At 36.5% G+C, this 22,302-nt stretch overlaps 1 protein-coding gene across 3 annotated transcripts; it reads right to left on the minus strand.

Moving 5' to 3' along the window:
• Positions 1-14,074: 14,074 nt before the first annotated feature.
• LOC135770959 (arsenite methyltransferase) lies at positions 14,075-18,419 on the minus strand. 3 transcript variants are annotated; one of them, XM_065280923.2, is made up of 12 exons: positions 18,268-18,419; positions 17,616-17,746; positions 17,388-17,538; positions 17,174-17,310; positions 17,006-17,075; positions 16,805-16,886; positions 16,421-16,552; positions 16,201-16,343; positions 15,979-16,101; positions 15,730-15,808; positions 14,597-14,630; positions 14,077-14,215 (listed from the first exon to the last, which is right to left on the minus strand). In XM_065280923.2, exons 1-10 carry the CDS (start codon positions 18,295-18,297, stop codon positions 15,731-15,733), a joined length of 1,077 nt encoding a protein of 358 aa, XP_065136995.1. In that variant the 5' UTR covers positions 18,298-18,419; the 3' UTR covers positions 14,077-14,215; positions 14,597-14,630; position 15,730. The 3 variants fall into 3 exon arrangements, with proteins under 3 accessions (XP_065136993.1, XP_065136995.1, XP_065136994.1); XM_065280921.2 differs by lacking the exon at positions 14,597-14,630 and having other exon boundaries at positions 14,075-14,215; XM_065280922.2 differs by having other exon boundaries at positions 14,211-14,630.
• Positions 18,420-22,302: the final 3,883 nt, after the last annotated feature.

Below are 22,302 nucleotides of genomic sequence, written 5' to 3' on the forward strand. Positions count from 1 at the left end.
GGAGCTTTTCCATTGGGTGCAGTACGTAGTACCCGATACTTTTTGTCGTACCACCTCGGTTGGGGTTCCAAGCGACCCGAGCTGATACCAAACGTGACGCGAAAACAGTGTAGATCACTGATTGGTCTGAGAGAATCGTCACTTCATCGCTATAATGTAAATATTAGCTTTAGCTTACTGCTAGCTTGCGCTGTCTCAAGCAAACATGTTGTTATCTGTGTTCTGCTATAAGTTTCCAAACACCCTTTTAGCGATGAAAAACATCCACAGGTTGAGAATCCGGGACACCATTACAGTTTTTTCCAGACTTGCAGTTTGTGGCGGCACATTCGCGACGTGCACGTCCGCATTATATTTGCTTAAATGCAACTTGAATGAGGCTCAGCGGAGCGCCGTCGCCTGACGCCACGGGTCGGGTGTTTGAACAGAAACTGTCATGTTAGACAGAGGTAGTTATAAACGCGATGTGCAAACATCTATTTGTGGTGGCCAATTTTAATTTTGTGGCAGACTGAGAGATAAATGAATGTATGGGAATGTACAACAACGCTCTCACGTGTATGATGTCACAGCAGTAGGCAGCGTAAATATAACGACACACCTATAATCCCTCCCACTCCGAAGTGATACTAAACTCGATGGAAAAGCTAACCACGCCAAAGTGAGGTGAGCTGACCCGACCCAAACTAAACTAAACCGTGGGGTACTATGCAATGGAAAAGCGCCATTTGAAATCTAGGGACCATTTGTAGTGTAATGGATACAGTGTGTTGGATTAAGTCGCGGCCAACAGTTTTGCTTTTCATACTGAATATTTTTTTTTACTTAGCAATGTATCAGATTTTAGTCAGAAAAATCCAAAAAATTGTGATAATGCGATAGCATGATCTAAAAGATAATCAGCCAAAGTCTGCATATTTATGCAGGGGACGCATTTTTTAAAATACACCACAATTTTGCAGCATATGCGGTATTGCATGATTTCATAATCCCCCCATTTTTGTAGCAAAAATCTCATATTTCTTAGCAGAAAGTTGAAAAATGTTGCATTTACCTCGCACAAGCGCAGCCATGTCCCCTGTTGCCATGGGAACATTATGAAGTGACGTGATTATGTGACGTTAAAAAGCTGCAAACAGTTTTTGCAAGTTAATCGCATAAATATCCCACATATTTCATCGCATTTTTAAGAAAACATGCCGCAAGATCAAGGATTTTTGCCCGCAACAATCACAAAAAACTCTGCATTTTTCTGGAAGGACTGTTTAGTGTGTAAAATGGTTTGTAAATGGCTTTTAAACTGTTAAACAAGTTACACAGTACTTAAAATCCTGATTTAAAAAATATAAAACATTAAATAAACATCCAGAAGTTTTTGAATGCCAAGCGTTCCAGTTGTCTGCAGAGTTCTGCGTTATTCTCTGTGGACGTACTGTAGTTAAAACTTATTCAGACTCAATATTGACTTTACTTATTTCTAATTTTTCAAATTACATTTTCAAGTGTGCAGTGATTTTGCTCCTGTACTCCTATCGAATGGTTCCTCTCCACTCAGCATTATTAAACTTTAAGTTTGCATTCATTTCCCAGCAACGATTATAGCAGTGAAAATAAAGTACTATGCCTAGAGGTGGGTTGTGAACCCAAGCAGACATTTCCATCTGGTTTCACACAATCCCACGATGCACAGAACTTCAGTGTTTGACCATAAACACAAACTTCATGCTCATATGATCAGGAAACGCTTCCTTTGGCCTTTGCCTCCCTCAGATCAGATGGTCTCATGGCAATCACAAGACAAGACTATCTCTCACAAAAATAACACCAGCCTAACGCCCTTTCACGTACAGCTCCAGATATGCAGAACTCAAGTGGGTTGTAGGGCACAAGCAAACGCGCTCGCTCTGGTGCCGCTTAGCACTTAAATTAGAATCCACCTTGTCTTCACCGTGCCCTTTTCCAGAATTATTCTCGAGACTAATCAGACCCCGGGGATCTAGACCTTGGTGCCGAGGGCCTAGAATAGGGTCTATTAGACGTCCATTTGGACTCGAGCCAACGTGGCATAAATGACAAGTGGAGTGCTTGCTCCACCCATGAGGCCCTCATGAAAAAGGCGGTTTGTCGGTATGACCGCATATTTTTGTGTGCTGTATTTTTCCTATGTAACCTCATGTTTAATTTTAAAAATATATAATGTAAATTAGGAGATTATACACTTCAGGTTCTAAAAGGGTTATTGACATCATAGAAGAACCATTTTTGGTTCCCAAATGAGCTTTCAGTCAAAAGTTCACAAAATAACTAAGAAACTTTCCACTACAATGAACATTTTGTATAACAAAAGTTTTCTGTTGATATTAAGGTTCTTAATAGAACCATACATCATGAAAAGATGCGTTTATATACGTTTAATACTTTAAGTCCTCATGAAATCAAAATTAAAGGGATAGTTCACTTTAAAATAAAAATTCTGTCATCATTTACTCGTCCTCATGTTGTTCTAAACCTGTATGAATTTCTTTTTTCTGATGAGAACAAAAGAAGATATTTTGAGAAATGATGGTAAACACACAGCAGTAAGTGACAATAGACTTCCATAGTAAAAAAAAAAATATTTTGGAAGTATTGTGATAAATGACTAAGAATATATTTTGATAAATGATGGTAAGCACACAGTTGATGGTACCCATTAAATTCCATCATATTTTTTTAGTCCTACTATGGAAGTCTATGGTCACTTACTGGTGTGTGTTTACCATCATTTCCGAAAATATCTACTTTTGTGTTCATCAGAATAAAGAAATTCATACAGGTTTAAAACAACATGAGGATGAGTAAATGGTGACAGAATTTTCATTTTAAAGTGAACTATCCCTTTAATTTTTTTCCTTTTATAGGCTTAAAGGGATAGTTCACCAAAATGTGAAAATTCAGTTTTCAATTAATTACGCTCACATTGTTCCAAACCTGTATAAATTACTTTGTTCTGCTATTTTAAGAATGTTTGTAACAAAGCAAAACTTGGGCACCATTGACTTAAAAGGAAGAAATAAAATTATGGAAGTGAATGGTGCCCCTGATCTGTTTAGTTACAAACATTCTTCAAAAACACCTTGAGGGTGTGTAATTGATGACAGAATTTTACTATCCCTTTAAGGACATATTTAAACTTTTACAATTTTGTATTTCCCAAAACGATGAAAAATTAGCATACAGAAGATAAGAAGATATACGCATTTAAAACTTACAGTTTTCCACATGCCAAAGACACTTCAGAGTTAGGATCAGTCAACAGTTAATACAACATTACATTTTATATATGCTGGAGGGTTCACAACTTAATACATTATAACTTGCAGGGAATTATAATTGTCATATCTTAAATTTCCCTCAGCTCTGAGATGTTTATATAAGGAAGGTGAGGTGTAGAAATATAAATCTTAAGTGCTTTACCCTCATAATGACACAGTAATTACTCTGGGTAATTTTAGAGGTACTGACCAATGTTGAATTTGGTCCCAATTTACCAGGTGCACATGGGAAGCAAACTTTAAATGCATAACTTTTACAAGCTTTTAATGTGGTCATTAACTAACAACACGCTGACTGTTTGAAAATATAAGATTGTGCAGTTTGTTGGGTTTTTTTGTCCTGGTTCCCCTTTGCACATGTTGCAGTACTTTCTCTGGATAATATTTCATAAAGTGCAGTTCACAACTTAGTATTCGTAGCCAAACTACAAGAACAGGCAGAAATGTGAAAATATGACAAATGTCCCTTACTTTTTTAGTCCCTTACTGTCTAAAAGGGTTCTCTGTTTGCTTATCTTTGTTGTTAGCTTTATAAAAAAAAAGCAGAAGCAAGAAAATTATTTAATGCACAAGTAAAATATGCATATGTGGATATTGATCATAAAATGAACATTTATTATAAAGTGTATTAAACCAAAATTGCATTAGTTTCAGACAAATGGGGCTTAATAATAAGTATGAGTGTTTGCTGTTTTTCCATTGAACAGTAATGTCAGTTTTTTGCTTAGTTGAGCTGAAGTCGAGCTTAGACATTTACGTGATATTTTAAAAGGTCAACGTATTGCTTAAGTCTGATGGAAATCAAACTTTTAGAGTGCATGCAAACACTCATTGTCTATAAGAACACTGCACCAGGAGACGCAGATTTTGACTGAACAACTGAAAAGCATTATTAACTGTTGAGTGTTTGTAATAAATCTGTCATGTTATTCAAACGACCACATTATCCTACCATTCAAAGACTATAAAACTGAACAAAGGTAGTCAGGGCACAACACATTTATGAGCATCTCAACAATAACTACTCACTGGGCTGCAGACCAATCATACTGCCCAGGCAATGAAACTGATTGGATGGTTTGTGACAGTAAACAGTCCCACTGAGCTACGTCTCCATGGAGGTGCAGTTTTCAAATAAAGCGTCCCGCCACCCCTGATGCTCCTAACCTTGTGCTGCGATGACCCCCGTGATAATGAGCAGAATGATGGAGGACAGTTTTTCACTGGCTGGCTTAGGCTAATATTTACAAGAAAAATATATCCTGCCATCTAAAAAAAGATAAAAATACTGTCAAAATCACTACAAAAATGCTTTTTTATTAAATTCTATTTAGATTTTTATTATGAATTACACAAATCTTAACAATTAGCAGAGGCGGACACTACTTGAGTATTTTAAGTAAATTTTCCAAGCATCTGTGCTTTATCAGAGTGTTTGTCTTGGGAAAAAAAAATATTTTACTAAAAAATGTTCACTACATTTCAAAGCATATAATCATACTGTGTATTCATTTAATATTGCTTATTAAAATAGATTTAATACCTAATTACAAAAAATGTGTACTTTTACTTTTCTTGAGTAAAAGTACAAAAGTACTTTTTACTTAAGTAAAAGTAAAAAAATACTAGATGTTTCATGTACTTAAATATTAAATATAAACCAAAAACTTTAAATTATGAAATGTAGTGGAGTAAAAATTATGTTTCCAAAGAAAATACTGATAAAATACTTATATATAGAATACTTAAAAATGTACTTAAGAATACTTAGGTAGTGTCAGCATCTGACAATTAGAATGTATGTTAATTAAAAATTTTACATGAATTTAGTATTCATAGATTTTTTTTAAGTCACTTGTCTTCAGTGAAAGCTCAGATGTTTAATTTTATTGCACACTGTAAAAAAATTTTTGCTCTTAAATTTTTTTGTTTAATAAACTTGGATTTACAAGTCCTTCCAACTGTATTGACTAGTGACAAGTTGCTGTAACTTATAAAATAAAGCTGGGATAACTAAGCAAATTCAACCTGAATTATTAACTCATCACTTGTCAAGACAGTAGATATGACTTGTCAATCATGATTAAACATAAAAATGTAAGTGCAAAAATATTTTTACAGTGTACATCACATGTTTGTCTTTCTTTTATCCCCAATGGTTTGCTTAACAGAGCATGAAAGTATGACTATAAACTCAAAAAATGCTGGGTTATTTTTTATTGGGGCATTGGGTCAAAAAGGGACAGAAAATGGTTATATTTGACCCAACAATGGGTTAAAACAACACAGCACTTTGGGTTGAAACAACTCAGTATAGGTTAAATTACAACCTAAGGGGCTGTAATCTTCCCTTTTTGACCCAACGCTGGGTCAAAATAACCCAGCATTTTTTAGAGTGTAGTGCAACAAAAGGTAAACCTTGTACCTAAAGGGGGCCTGTTAGTACCTCAAAGGTTCATAGTGGTACCTCAAATGTACATTTCTGTACCTAACACTCTAAAAAAATGCTGGGTTATTTTCAACCCAGCATTGGGTCAAAAATGGACGAGCCCAGCCGTTGAGTTAAATGAACCCATAAAATGGTTACATTTGGGTTATTTTCAAAACAACGTTGGGTCAAAAATGGACGTGCCCAGCCATTGAGTTAAATTAACCCATAAAATTGTTACATTTGGGTTATTTTCAACTCAACGTTGGGTCAAAAATGGAGAAGCCCAGCCGTTGAGTTAAATGGGTCAAAAATGGAGAAGCCCAGCCGTTGAGTTAAATTAACCCATAAAATGGTTACATTTGGGTTATTTTCAACACAACATTGGGTCAAAAATGGACGAGCCCAGCCGTTGAGATAAATTAACCCATAAAATGGTTACATTTGGGTTATTTTCAACACAACGTTGGGTCAAATATGGACGAACCCAGCCGTTGAGTTAAATTAACCCATAAAATGGTTACATTTGGGTTATTTTCAACACAACGTTGGGTCAAAAATGGACGAGCCCAGCTGTTAAGTTAAATTAACCCATAAAATGGTTACATTTGGGTTATTTTCAACACAACGTTGGGTCAAATATGGACGAACCCAGCCGTTGAGTTAAATTAACCCATAAAATGGTTACATTTGGGATATTTTCAACCCAACGTTGCGTAAAAAAGTAACGAGCCCCACCATTGGGTTAAATTAACCCATAAATGGTTACATCTGGGTTATTTTCAACCCAACATTAGGTCAAAAAGGGAAGATTCCCACCGTGGGTTAAATGAACCCATAAAATGGTTACATTTGGGTTATTTTCAACACAACGTTGGATCAAAAATGGACGAGCCCAGCCGTTGAGTTAAATTAACTAGCCCCACCATTGGGTTAAATTAACCCATAAATGGTTACATCTGGGTTATTTTCAACCCAACATTGGGTCAAAAAGGGACGAGCCTAGCCGTTGGGTTAAATTAACCCATAAAATGGTAACATTCGGCCCAACAATACTTTAAAACAGCCCAGCATATGTTGAATTACAACCTAACAGGCAGGGTTCATCCCTTTTTGACCCAAGGCTGGGTTGAAAATAACCCAGCATTTTTAGAGTGTACATATTAGGAGCATCTCAAAGGAAACTATCAAAATGACAGCTTTTGTACCTTCATTTCTGACAGTGTAGAGAATCTCAAGTCTGTGAAACCCAGACATGTAACTTGAAACATTTAAGGACTGTTATGATTGTATTTGGAAGCACTCATGTTTAACCTAGAAGTTCTCTCTGCCGGGTCCATAAAAAACACCTTACAATGAGAACAGGAAAACCCCTCTTTCTTCACTCGCTGTTGAGTTTGTCTTGCAAACTTGGGATTTCCCTTTATTAATCGACACTTTGGAACCTTATATTAACATGAAATGAAATATGTAGTGGAATAAATCCAGATGTACTATATAACCAATGCCCAAATTGCTTGCAATCAAACGGGACTGATTAAATCCTTCAAGGCGAACGCCATTGTTGTTCCTCCATCCCTTTTTTTGGTTGACAGATCAAAGGCGGGGGTTTTAGCATTCCTTTGAATAAGCTTTTAACTTAACAACACAAAGCAATTTAGATCTTTCCCCAGCCAAGACAAAGGCTTCTATGGATCGGCTAGCTGATATTCTAGGGCCTATTGTTGCCCTGAACCTGATAAATTTGACAGAGCCCAAGAGAGTGGACATTGTGATTTCACAAAGCTCTCCCTCAATAACCGTGGGCCTAATCTCCTTGCCTGATACCGTATTAATAACCTTTTAATTAAAACAGAAAGCGACATTGAACAAGGACTAAGCTGCACCATGCTGGGAAGTATAACAAGAATCAATACCTATACGCACAGTAGCCCGACTTCACGAAACGATGAAAAAAAGAAAAACAGGTCTTTAAAGTGAACGATGTCAGTGAAGAGCAAAAATATTTGCTTTTCAAGGTCCTAAAAGATCAAAGGGAAATCAATTCATGAAACTCGTTCATTTCTAAAGAAATAACACATTATAATATGTCTCTACACTCTCAGAAATACAGGTACAAAAGTTGTCACCTCGACAGTACACTTTCAAAAACAAATCTGTTGATTTGAAATATTAAACGTAAGATTACAAGCCAGCGTTGGTTCAAAAAGGGATAACCAGCCTGATCTCATGAGAATTTGTACGTTTTTTATGAGTTGGTTAATTTGTACAAAGGAAATCATACAGAAAAACATACGATTATCAAAAAAAAAACAATAATGAAAGACCACCCCTAACCCCAATGTTACAAGGGCAAAAACAAATCGTACAAAAATGTACAAATTAAACTTCATAAAATATGTATGAATTTCCATGGGACAGCATTGGATAAACCCAATTGCATTTAAAAAAAATATTTATTAAATTTTTTTAAGGTAAGTGGTTGCAATCAATTTATTTAAACTACATTTAAACAAAACTTTTTTATTTTACTTTACTAATATTTTTTGTTTAAATGTAGCTTAAATAAATTGATTGCAACCACTTACTTTAAAAAAAATTGAGTAAATTGAATGAATAATTTTTTTTAGTGTGTTGGGTTAAATTAGCTCAGAATTTTTTTTATATTTGACACAGTAATGGGTTAAAACAAGCTAAAAAATTTTGTTTAAACAAATCAGCACCGGTTAAATTACAGCCCAATAGGTACGCTTCGTCCCTTTTTGGCCCAACATTTGGTCAAAATTAACTTTTTCAACTGCAAAAGATAGATATGAAATGTGGCTTTAGATGCTTTTTTAATACATGTTTCTGGTCTCTTATTTCTTATTGTGAATTTATCTGTTTTTCCAAAGAAAAATTTTCATCTTTCATCAAACTGGAATTTACTCCACCTCTGAAACCATTTTTCATATTGTCCAACATAAATCCTTTTTAATTTTAATCCCCTTCTTTCATGTTCTAATGGATAAAATCCAACCCAACATTCATGAATATCCTGTTTGAGTCCAAAATGTGTCGCATTACTCATTGCATGTGCACCGAGCCACACAACAGATCTTAAAATGAAAAGGAAATGCAAGTAAGTAAAAAAGGAAATGGTTCAGTTTAAAGTGCACTTGAAAAACCTCGATAAAGATCTGGTTTAGACTGAGTGCAAAACCAGCTCAGGAAAGCTGCTAGTCTGTCCTTAGTCAGTGCCTGGCACGCAGGGGTCATGACCCGGTCAGGAATCGCTTCAACCGGCTCCTAGCTGCGACAAGAGCCCTGAGCGCTTTTGATCTCGGTTGGCTAGTCAAGCAGTATGGGTAAGAGATCCCTTTGCCTTTCCTTCAGGTCAGGCTCTATGGGAGCGGGGCTGAGGGCAGGTCAAGAGCACTGCGCTATTTTTCCTCATCACCGTGTCCCCGCACCCTCTCTGACCCGGTTGAGCTCTTATAGCTTCAAGTGTTGCCGTTGCGGTACTGGGATATTGGAAGCAGTCCTTTTATGGCTGTTTTCTCAGACTTAAAAGTGCAGTCCTGGACAAAACATGTGCAGGTTTATTTCACTTGGATTCGAGGTGTTGATTAAATCTCAGAAACGTGCTTATATTGGACTACCCAGGCCTGTCAAAGCAGATTTTCCATTGCAAATCTTGGTCTGCTGGCTTGATGACAAGCACTTTTCTTTCCTGTGTTCTTGTATTTCGTAGTGCAAGTAGGGGCGAGACATAAAAAAGTCTCCATCATTTAACAACCAAACAGTCTGGTTTACATCAGAGATGTGAACGATTCAATTTGCTAGAAAATAGGTGGTATAAGTGCTCATTCTAGCGAATGTTTGATCGGACGACAATTTGAACACGCCCCGAGTGCATAACAAGTCATCAATATCTGGCGTTTTGTTTCCCAAGAACAGAAAGACTGTTGATTTTTAATGACGTTATCTGCTTCGGTCAGCTTTTAGGAGTAGCGTACAGATGGTCTCAAAGTTACAAATATACAGTAAACTAAAAGCCGTGGTTTGATTTTTATGGTGTGAAGATGGCCCGGTGCCCATCTGTCAATACACTTGTACAATACACAAACTTACGTCATTGTAATCCAATACAAAAACAAGCTCAGAAACCGAGTGTCGTGCTGGAATCAGCGTGTGGTCTTCTTACTCTTCCATTCACAGTGTCTCTTGACAGTAGAGGCTTTTTAGCTCTGGATATCTTCAAGCATTAAGTGGCTAAGAGTAACGGGATACATTCTGGGCACGTGCTAGAAGCCCAGCGTTTTAAGATGGGTGAAACGAGGACAATGAGAACGGTTCCTCATTGTGTTTACATTTACACCACACCTGCATTCTGAATATCGCCGCACACACTCTCAGGAGCTCTTTGGAGAGGATTTTCTGCCAATTTCTGATAAGGGGTAGTCCAATATAAGCACTTTCCTGAGCCATACGCCCGAGATGTAATCAACACGTCGAGTCCAAGTGAAACAAAATGTCCACACGTCTCATTTGCAGGGCATTAATGAACTGCGGCCTGTTTTAACTGATCCAAAAAAACAGAATTGGTATCAACACCATTTCTCATTTTTGATTATGCAGTTGATGTGCTTGCGAAGTAAATGAGATACAGAAAGCGCTCATTGTTCTCTTAGGAAGAATTAATGAGTTCATTTGCCATTTCAAATCACCGAACTTGGGTAATTTTGACTGCTTTACGCAGTAATAACTGTCAAATGTTGGTTCTTACAAGTTGGAGATCCATAAAATTGCATTTGAATGGTCAACACAGACAGAGGAGATACATTTAAGTATGTGCTGCCACCTAGAGTCTAAATGTTGATTATGACTTCTTGCTTGTTTAATAAAATGAGACACATTTGAAACATGATAATTAAGTTTAAACACGATATTTAAGTTTAAACACACTATGTATTTTATATCTTATGTCTAGTGTAAACTGTGAATAGTGTGATGAAACTGATGTTACTGGCAATGTAGGCTTTCTCAAGAGGCTTGCTGGTAAATCTAGGAGTGCTTCAGAGGTCATCATTGCTCACTGTCTGGACTTTACTAATAAAAGGAAACACACGATTTCTTGGAATCAAATCAAGAAGTAACTCAAGAAACTTTTATGTCATGTTGGATTAGGACTGGGCAATACTGACCTGACTTTTTACTAGCAATATGCTTTACATATCTCTGTATTTTCTACAAAGTGCAATAAATGTTTACATGCAAGTAAAGTAAAGCCTCATATGAGTTGTCATAATTATTTAAACAGCACATGATGGAAATAAAAATCAAAGACAGGGTTTTCCTCCTTGTATGAAAATATCAGTGGCGGCACGTGACTGCTCTTCCAAGGGGAGCAAATTAAAAATAGGTTTTCGGGGTGTCATGTGTGTTGCTCGTGTTTTCCATGTGCATCACGTGTTTTGTTAAAATAGTTGCCTGCTGCACACGCGTCAAAACCGTTTATAATTAAAGAGAGGTTCACGTTCACAAAATACATGCAAGACACTCCCTTAACAGTAAACTCTGATTACGCATGAGATTATGCGAGTATCTGGCAAACACGAGCATCTCTTTTGTCATAAATCCTTTAGACGCGTCTGCAGCAGGCACTTATTTTGACAAGACACATAGGTTCACTCGACGTGCCGAACACATATTTTGAAATTACGAACCATGCAGAGAAGAAAAGTCCGCACACAGTAATCCAAATAATGTCAAACATTTATTCTGTGCCAAAATAATCCAGTGGCCAAAGATGCAGAAATACAAACGTTTCGGGCTTACATTGATGACGGGCTAAGCCCGAAACGTTTGTATTTCTGCATCTTTGGCCACTGTGTGCGGACTTTTCTCCTCTGCATTGATCTAAAATTATTTTTGGAGTTACGCACCGGAGTAACCACTGTATTGGACTAGAGGCGCGGACGCCATCCCTTCACACGTGAAATTATGAACCACACACACAACGTTCTACATACATGTTGTGACAAACTTTGCATCAAGCGCCCTCGAAAAAAAAGTCGCTGGCCTCTACAACATGCAAGCTGGTTGGAAAGCTTAAGTCTGACCTAAGTGTACATTTCTGGTCAATCATCTGTTGCAAAGAAGAAGGGCCATATCAGACCATACTGACATTGACGGTTTTGTCTTATCCCATATCCCGCTAGGGGGAAAAATACTGATATTTTCCAAAACTCTATATACCGTCCAGTCCTAGTTTGCATGTTATGTTAAAATATTCAAACTGTTAGAGCAATCAAAACTTTGTTTTAAAAAGCTATTAATTTCATAAGTTTGCATTAACATGTAATCAATTGGGAATAAGATAAAGCATATTTGGCATGCTGTCTGAGCTCAGAATTTTAGCCCAAACAAAAAAAATGTAACCCCCTCTTTAACTGGGATAGATGAACAAGCTGAGAGTAAGGCGATGGGGTGGAGTAGGGATGCTGCAAAAACTGTCATGGGACAGAGGTGAGAGACAGCTATATATAGACACCTCTTTGCGCTGATTGGTTGGATTACATGACCATTCTCCCCCAGAACTTAGTTAAATAAACTTCATTTAAAAGATAGATACACTGTAAAAAAAATTGCAGCACGAATTAAAACAACTTGGTTTTGCAAGTTCAATCCCTTTTTTAAAGGAATAGTCCATTTTCTTAAAAGAAAAATCCAGATAATTTACTCACCACCATGTCATCCAAAATGTTGATGCCTTTCTTTGTTCAGTCGAGAAGAAATTATGTTTTTTGAGGAAAACATTGCAGGATTTTTCTCATTTTAATGGACTTTAATAGAGCCCAACATTTAATACTGATCTCAACACTTAACAGTTTTTTTCAACGGAGTTTCAAAGGACTGTAAACGATCCCAAACGAGGCATAAGGGTCTTATCTAGCGAAAAGATTGCCATTTTTGACAAGAAAAATAAAAAATATGCACTTTTAAACCACAACTTTTTGTCTAGGTCCAGTCCAGCGTGACCTAACGTAAATGCATAGTGACGTAGGGAGGTCACGTGTTACATATATAAAACGCACATTTGCGGACCATTGTAAACAATAAACTGACACAAATACATTACTTAGTATCAGTTCACATACAACAATGTAGGAACGGTCCTCTTTCTCAACACTTGTAAACACTGGGGCGGAGTTTCGCGTTCGTCCTCTGTGACCTCTTGATGTCATGACATATTGCGTGGGGTCACGCTGGCGCATCACGACCGGATCTAGACAAGACGTTGTGCTTTAAAAGTGCATATTTTTTATTTTTCTTGTCAAAAATGACAATCGTTTTGCTAGATAACACCCTAATGCCTCGTTTGGGATCGTTTAGAGTCCTTTGAAACTCCGTTGAAAAAACTGTTAAGTGTTGAGTTAAGTATTAAATGTTGGGCTTTATTAAAGTCCATTAAAATGAGAAAAAATCTGCAACGTTTTCCTCAAAAAACATAATTTCTTCTCGACTGAACAAAGAAAGACATCAACATTTTGGATGACATGGTGGTGAGTAAATTATCTGGATTTTTCTTTTAAGAAAATTGACTATTCCTTTAAGTTTTGGCTAAAAAAAGTTGACATAACTTATACATTCAAGTTGAAATTATTTAACTACATTTTTTAAGAAAAAGTTACATAAAAATATGTGTTGATTTGACAAAAATGCTGCATATTTACACTATTGCAGTGTACATTTGGCAAGTTTGGGGATCTTGATACTAGAGGATTTTTCTTAAAAAAAGACGCAATGACATGAGAAGTGTTGTAATACAAGGGAATGGAATCCTCTAGAATCTTTGTATTACAACACTTCTCACATTATTGCGTCTTATTTGTTGATGAGTCGTTTCGTAGTCTTCCTTTTTGGTCGATTTGGTTACATTTCTGCAACATTTAAAATGTAATGATCAGAATGAAATGTTCCCCTTATGGCACATAACAAGACATGTTCCAATTTCAAATAATTACAAAATACATATTTATACGTACAAAATAAAAGTTTATCTATATCATTTCTATTACAAATTTTAAAAAATATATATAATTGAGCATTTAATTGCATTAACAAGCTTTCTTTATGTTAAAAACAATTAAAACCATAACAGTATGATTTAATGATTATTAAATAACACATTTATTCATCATTTCATTATGTGAGGATATAAACGGGTTTAAATCTGAATCCAAATAAAGTAAAAAAAAAAACACACATTTGAGCCTCTAAGGGCTTGATTTAGCAAAATGATGCATTTGAATACAAATATTACAGTAAGTAATTAGTATTTTTTTTTTATTATAAAATGTTATCAATAACAAAAGCTTATAATCCATGATCATCCCCTTGAAATGGAATCCGGTGACCTGGAGATGGTAGCTGTGTCCCATTTCAAGGGCTGCGACCTCAAAAGGCTATAGCACTCGGCCCACCGTGCCTGTCAGCGGGACATAGCGGAGACATTTCTGACTTATTAAAATAAATATGGAACCAAAAAAATATACATTTATTTTAGAAAATATGACACGATTAAACTAACCATCTGTATATCAAATTAATCAACCTTAGAAATATACGAAACATAAACAGAATAATTTTAATAAAAAACATAACTTATAAAACAGTGACAAGAAACTTTTTTCTGCTAAATACACAATTTTATTTAATAAAGGTTTTAATGGTTTATTTAAAAAATCCAGCCATTATATTCAGCCGCTACAGGCGCGCAATGAATCTTGGGATAGCCTAGGATTTGACGGAGAAATAAGGACACACTTTGAGGCTTCATTTTAAGCATCCTTCAAATTGACCTTCTGACCTTCAATCGCGCTGCTGTGACACAATCAATCGGTCTTAGCATCAGGGGCGTCAGTTTGTGTTGAAAAGTGATGGGGACAAAAGATCAGATGAAAAAAACATTACAGCAAGATGGGAAAAATATTGAAGAATGGTGCATCAAAAATGGGCATAACGTAGGCCACACTGCTAAAAATATTACTTAGTATTTTTGTCTTGTTTTCAGTAAAAATATCTAAACATTCTTAAATCAAGATGTATTTTACTGATGAGCAGAATGACCTAAGAAAATAAGTCTTGTTTTTAGACCAAAAATATCAAATTTAAGTGATTTTGTGCATAAAACAAGCAAAAAATCATTTTCAATGGGTTATATTTTTATATTAATATTTTTTATAGTATATTTTTCTTGAATTTTTCTTGAATTTAGTGTTTAAGAAAAATTTTCAATATTTTTTGCTTACCCCAGTGGCAGATTTTTTTGCTTGTTTTATGCACAAAATCACTTAAATTTGATATTTTTGGTATATTTTCTTGTGTAGTTTTGCTCATCAAGAAAAACTATCTTAATTTAAGAATTTTTTGATATTTTGCTGAAAACAGGACAAAAATACTAAGAATTTTTTTTCTTGAATTTTTTTTGCAAAAAAATATTTTCAAGAAAAAAAATCTTAGTATTTTTGTCTTGTTTTCAGTAAAAATATCTAAAAATTCTTACATTTAAAGCATTGCATGTTTTATTTTTTTGCAAATAAACTTTTAACATTTCTTGGTTCACTTGATTTTTCAGAACATTTTAACCAAATGCTTCCAAAAAGTGGTGGGGACTTAATCAACCATTTCAAAAAGTGGTGGGGACATGTCCCCAGCGTCCCCAGTGTAAATGACACCTATGCTTAGCATACATCCCTAGAAGGTCACAGCCTTCGAAATGGGACACAACCAGTGTATCGTGATTACTGGTTAGATATGTGTTATGTTATGATGTAAAAAGTCTAAATAAATTGGTTTGATATCACATCTGAATAAAGACCCCTGAAGAATGCAATTTGCTGTAGAGTCACCTAATCTGTTTTGAATAAGTATATTCTCTGTAACTCTTACTGCCAAAGTAGTGATATATACATCACATAGTCCTCTGGAGTATCCAGTTACCTTAGTGTCCTGTCTTCGAGCACTGCTTTACTGAGGAGCCAAGTCTATCCGCGAGAAGAAACGGGCTGAGGTGGCAATACTGGAAACAGGAAAAATAAATAAATGTGACATGAATAGTCAATAATGAACCTGTAAGGACTTTCATGTATGGACAAAATTGAAAATAAATAAACACGATAACAAAGAGAGACTTTTATCATGGGGTATTTTTAATCATATCAAACATGTAATCGAACACATCAGATTTACCTGTGGGTTGTCAGATAAGTTTGGGTCTGGAGTGTCTAACATCACGATACTAAAGTCAGCAGAGAAACGCGTGTGCTGGAGGACTGCAGCCATCTCTGCACTCACCTCCACTGGAACATCTGTCTGCACACAACAACATCAAGCCGATCTGAACACTGTATTACAGAAAGTCATGCCTAGCAGCAAATAAACTTTATTTTTTATTTTTTTGACCTGCCTTACCTGGAAAGTATGAGATGCATCAAACTCAAAATAGTCAGCGCAGTCAGGCACGGTGCCTTTATAAGTCACAAGTGCTCTTGTGTTGAGGGAATGTTGAGGCAATTTAAAGATCCGGTAAGTTCCAGATGCGTATTTAACATCACCTAAACCGAAACATCTCAGGTTACAGCACTGTAGATCGTACAGATCAACTCTATAATATGCCTATCAAATAGGTTACCTATCTTTTTCTGAAGTTCTGGGTTGTGAACCACAATGTGACTTCCTGCAACCAGGTGAGGAGCGCTGAACCCCGTCTCCTTCATCAGAGTGATGAGATCCTGCCAGTAGAGGGCGCCAGCCATTCCCTCACCTGATAATAAAATGCAGTGGTTTAGATCCACTTCTTATGTAATCCCTAGGGCCACACCGATTGCATGCTTGCATTCATTTCACATGTTTATTAGAAGTGTGCAATAAAATTTAAAGGCAAATTTTTTGCATCTGTGTGAACACATTAAGATCCAAAATGCTACAATGGTTAAGTCCTATTAGACCACAATAATAAAGTTGTAACAGATAAGGCAATTTAAATTGGTAAAAACAAGAAGAAAACTGTGTTTACCCCACAAAACTGGATCTTCCTTGAAAGAGTCTGGAACAACTTGGTTTGCATACATGTCACTATAATACAACTCTCCACCCTCCTATGGGATAATTCAGATGTTAAGCATCATCCAAAAATAGACTTTAAGGGTTATTTATAGTATAAATAAAATTATAGGGCATAGAAATGTATTTGTAGTGTTGTGGTGGAAAAACTGACCTTAAGAACTTTGTACGCTTCCCTTATCACAGTTTTCTTATCTGGGCATAGACATATCACACAATTTGACCTGAAAAACAAAACCAAAAGTTCTGCAAGTACAACAAGCAAAATCTAATGATAAAATAAATTGTGATAAATATGTTATATATCTGCAAAAGTGCATACACAACTACATCCAAGGAGTTGTTCTGTATCCCTGCATCACTGAGATTCTCCATGTATCCTTTCACAAACACAGTGTTTGGTTTAAAGTATCCAAACTTCTCCTGGTGGTACTGGACATATTTCTGTGAGGCAACTATCTAATGAAATAAACACAGATGTTATTGAAATTGTTTTTTTACCTAAAAAAAAATCTTCTACTCAAACTATGACGTACCATCTCGTCTGTCATGTCCAATCCAATGACTTGACCCCTCTCTCCCACCAGTTTACTTAGGACATAGCAATCTCTGCCTGATCCACTACCCAGATCAAGAACTTTACATCCCTCCAGTTTCTCTGGAACCACTAGACCGCAACCAAAATACCTGCAAAACAGATTTACACACTGCACTTAATCAAAGTCAACTTTAATGTCAATACAAACACAGTCACATTGTTTTACCTCTTGCACACATCTGGGTGGACTTGTTTTAAGGCTTCACATGCACTTTTGGGCATCGGCCTGCAAGGCATGACGCATGCAGCATTGGTCTGCAAGTCCTCTGAAGTTTCCAGGCGTGAGCCATAATAATTCTGTAAGACATTTTCTTTTATGCATTTGACAGATGCTACTGTAAGTCTGCTATTATTTTCACAGCAGCAGTGCAATTGTCATCATAAATGGCAGATTTCTGTTGTATTGAGATTACCATTGGTAAAATATGGTTTTACTACACTAAGTGGTTTAACCATTATTTTATTTTTTTGTTGCATGGTTTAGGGGTTTAAACAGTAGGGTTACCCTTATGAAAATTAACCATGGTTTTACTACAGTTAAACAATTAAACAAACAAAAAAATGGTTACTGTAGTAAAAACATGGTTTTGCCAATAGTAAAAAAAACATAATTACTACAATTTTAACACCAAAAAAAAACATCTAAACAGAAAATAGGTCAAGTGATTTAAGAGCACGTATATGTAATCTCGGTGCAAGCAGTATACAGTACCATCCAGGTATTTCTCACATACTTGAAAACAAAGATTACTAATGTATTATAGCATTTAATATAGAAAAAGTTATGTTTCAGTTCAGTTTGTGACAGCTTGACTTACCTTTACGTTGTCATGTACAGCAGTAGACATGTTTGTAGATTGTAGTTTTCGTTGTAGTACAGCCAAAGTCCAGACAAACTTGCTTGCGTAACACTTCACGTGAAACCGAACAGCATAGATGTAGGTTTTGCAAACCGCTTTGTTTGAACCGCTACAGTTAATATATCGGGTAATGATGACTTGGCTCTATATAGTTAAAGTCTCTTCAAAAATGCACCTACTACACTAATTTACGAAAACAAAAGCAGTACACTCTAATTAGGGCCCGAGCACCGAGGTGCGAGGACCCTATTGTCCTTTCAGGAGTTATTATAATGCAGTCTTATATTCTTGTCATGTGTTACGTAGACCACCAGTGATCCCCAACCTTTTTCATTTTAAGGCCCCTTAGTTGCCCACAACATTTAAAGGCCCCCTGCTCTACATTTTTTCCACATAAAATTAAATAGACTTGGAATGACTAGACAGATGCATATTCATACTAAATGGCTACTAAAATAAGAAACATCTTGATTTTTGCTTGTTTTAACTTATTTTAATAATTTTAAGTCATCTTGAGGCCCCCTTGGAAATCTGCCAAGGCCCCGTTTGGCCCCCAACCACCTGTTTGGGAAACTCTGACATAGGCTTCTCACTGATCTCTTGGATGTAAAACAAGTGTGATTAGGCCACTTTAAATAATTCATCCCCTGTTAAAAAAAAATCCAGAATGAAGTTAAAACAACTTTTTTTCAAGTCAATTCAATTTACTCTTTTAAGTCTTGGCTTGTGATAAGTTCCCATAACCTATAAAATCAAGTTGAAAATGTTTAACTTTTTTTGTTGTAAGTTAAAGTAACATAAAAATTCATGTTGATTTGACAAAAATGCTGTGTTTTTTTTACAGTGTGCCGAAATTATCTAAACTTGTTATTAACATTATTCAGCAGCAGAGGGCGCAATGCGTCCATGTGTTTGGTAGACCTTTTTTAGGCCATTATGCATAGATGTGTTTGGTAGATCATTCTGCAATGGCCACCAATAATCTACATTGTTCAAATAAATGTTGTCATTGACATAATTATGTGAATTTAACAGAAGATTTTGCAACTAAACCATGGTTACTGCAGTAAAGCCATGGTTTACAATAGTAATCAATACGCCAAAACACATTGATATGCATTTTTTATGTTTGAGACCACTGCTTTTGCTTGTGGAAGTTCACCTCGAAAGCCTAGCACTCATTTTACGCCACACCCGTGAACCACCGACAGTCACAAAACTATTCCCAATCCAATTCATTTTACAGACAAAAAAGTATTACTTGATCTAGTAATTGCTATTTTGCAGAATGTGGGCCACTTTTGGAAGTAAGGGCACACAAATTTTAGCGGCAGTTTTCCAGACAGGCTTTAAATTTAGCCAGATTTAGGCCTTAGTTATATTAGGACATAAGTAGGGTTTCCACTAGTAAATTACTACCGATTTCTGCGTTCTCTGACTCGTCTCGGACTTGTTTCTAAGACTCGGTCTTGACTCAGGTCTCAGACCACAATGGGAGGAGAAGGACTCGTAATTTCAAACCGAGTCCTCGAGACCAACGCATTTTTTTTTGTTCGTATAAAAACCACAGAACACACAACAATAATGGTAAATTGCAATGTTGACGGGCCTTATTTATAAATGACATCCCATGGTGGAATCCAAAGATACTGCCATCAGAGCCGTTTATTTATTTCTAGAAATATAGTCAGAAGATGATGCATGTGGTAGGGATTTGTTAATGATAGTTAAAGCATAGTCCTTATTAAGACGTTTAGGCTGCTCCTCTAAACGATTCCCAATCTAGCTTAGTCTGTAAGCCTAACTGTTGATTATAAACTGGGGTGATATTAAATCATGAATATGAAAACTGACATGTTTTTATGGTCTTGGTCTCGACTCCTAAAGGACTCGGTCTCGACTCAGACTTGCTTCCTCAAAGACTCGGCCTTGACATGGACTCGACTGTATTTGAAAACCAACGGACCTGGTCTTCAAAGACTCGGTCTTGGCATAGGCGGTCTCATCCCCATCACTAGCTTACACACTTACCTTACAAAAAACATCAATGTTGTGCATCTTGAGACAAAACAATGCCACTGATATTTTAAGATATGTCAATGTGAGCTGTTTTGAGATAAGATGCATTTTAGCCTTAGACTAGACTTAATCCCTTTCTGGGAAACCACCCCTTAACGTATTGCACTGGATTAGCCGTTTCTGTACAAATCTTTCTTTGATCCGGGATACATCTCTGATATCCCCGCCTCTAAACTGCAGGTGAAAACAATACAAATTGTGATTGATCACATTACATGACAGTTAGACAGCTCTCTTTGTCAAAGCGGGTTGTTTTAACTGCTCAAAACACCCAGACCTTAAACTGCAGTCAAAGTCAGGAACTTCTAAAAGGTCAATGATGATAAGGTCAAATTCAGTGTCCGGGAAAACACATCTGCCTGAATCACTTTCCCGTAAATCTGTAAAGTATTGTTGTTTAGATGCGGGTGGTAGAATGAGTACGTCTTTGCACAATTAAGACACGGTAGTGTGAAGCGACCTCCTGTGATGAATACATACATTGTTATTGTCCTGCGTATGTGTGTTACGATGGAAACTCTTCCCACAGTGTCCTGCTTGACATTAAGCAGAATCAGTCAGCTGTGACCTTACACTGCCCTCACAGTCCTGAGTCTTTTACCAAACAACAGCCTGTACGCTGATTTAAGCGTGGTCCAAATATGTCTGGCTTCACCCCCCTTGAAAGTAAATATCTGTGGGATGAATCTTAAAGGTCTTTGTTGTCAAAGTCAGGAGCATTTCTATCAGACAGATGAGTCTAGGTTCAATGTTTGTTAGTTTAAAAGATCTATTAGATACATCACATAAACATAGCTAGAATTCGCAAATAAGGTTTACACTAATACAGACCTATTAAAGGAATAGTACGTTGTTTGTTTAAATTCACATGCACCCCGAAATAGATTACAAAGTTAACCAAACCATACTTGGCTGTTTATCAAATCTCTGCTTTTTAAACCTGTGACCCTTTGTACTTTAGCTTGTGACCACTTCACCGCGGACCAAGAGATCAAAGCCAGCGATCTCCGCTGCGGCATTTCCACCCCCTCCGCTTCCCCTGACAAACGAATACTTGTCAAGCTCCAAAACTTGACCTCGGTCTTGCTCTCAGACTTATTTGTTTAATTTCTGTTCCTTTTTTTGTAGTCGTGGCTAGCAAAAGGTTATTGTCAGTTCAAGCCTGACAAACATCTATGCTGGGAAGGGTTCACTGCCAGACTAAAGGTTATGAGAAGTTGAAGGAAAGGGTAATCTTTGGAAGATCAAATAAAGTGGAATTCAGTGGAGGGGAATGTGTACAGTGTCACACAAGCGTCCTTCTCCTCGGCAAACAAAACCCCACTGTTCAACTTTTTGTCCGACATGCACGCATACAGTCTCAGAGGTCTTATTTAACCTCTCCTGGCCCTTTGAACCGATCAGACCATGTGGTTGCAACACGTTCGAGGTTAGTTATTTCTTGTTAACAAGAGTGTAAGCTGGAAGTGTTGACTCACTGCAGACATTCAGATTGCGACAGCCATGAAATGAATAGATAAACTAGAAAAAAAGTGATTTGAACATAAAGGATACATCTAAAAAAAATTCGCTCTGTTTAGTAATCTGGCATATCTACAAGCTGCATATCTTTCACTTTAACAGCAATGAAAAGATAGAGTAACAACGACTTTAGTCATTTTATCGGTATTTAACAAATTTGATTGTCTTTCACTGCAGAACCCTCTAAGTACGTGCAAATCTTTAAATGTATTATTTATAAGGGGGTTTTCAACAATATTTCATGCATTCTAACTTATTAACACAGTTTATGAGTTGGTTTCTCATGCTAAACGTAGTCAAAAAAGCAGTTGGACGTGTTAAAGAGTATTTCTATGCCGAATCCACTTTTCCAGGGTTTGTACAAGTTATGGAACGTTTTTTTTCGAATACGTG

This window comes from Paramisgurnus dabryanus, chromosome 8, assembly GCF_030506205.2.
Source record: "Paramisgurnus dabryanus chromosome 8, PD_genome_1.1, whole genome shotgun sequence".
In the NCBI taxonomy this organism is placed as follows: Eukaryota; Metazoa; Chordata; class Actinopteri; order Cypriniformes; family Cobitidae; genus Paramisgurnus; species Paramisgurnus dabryanus.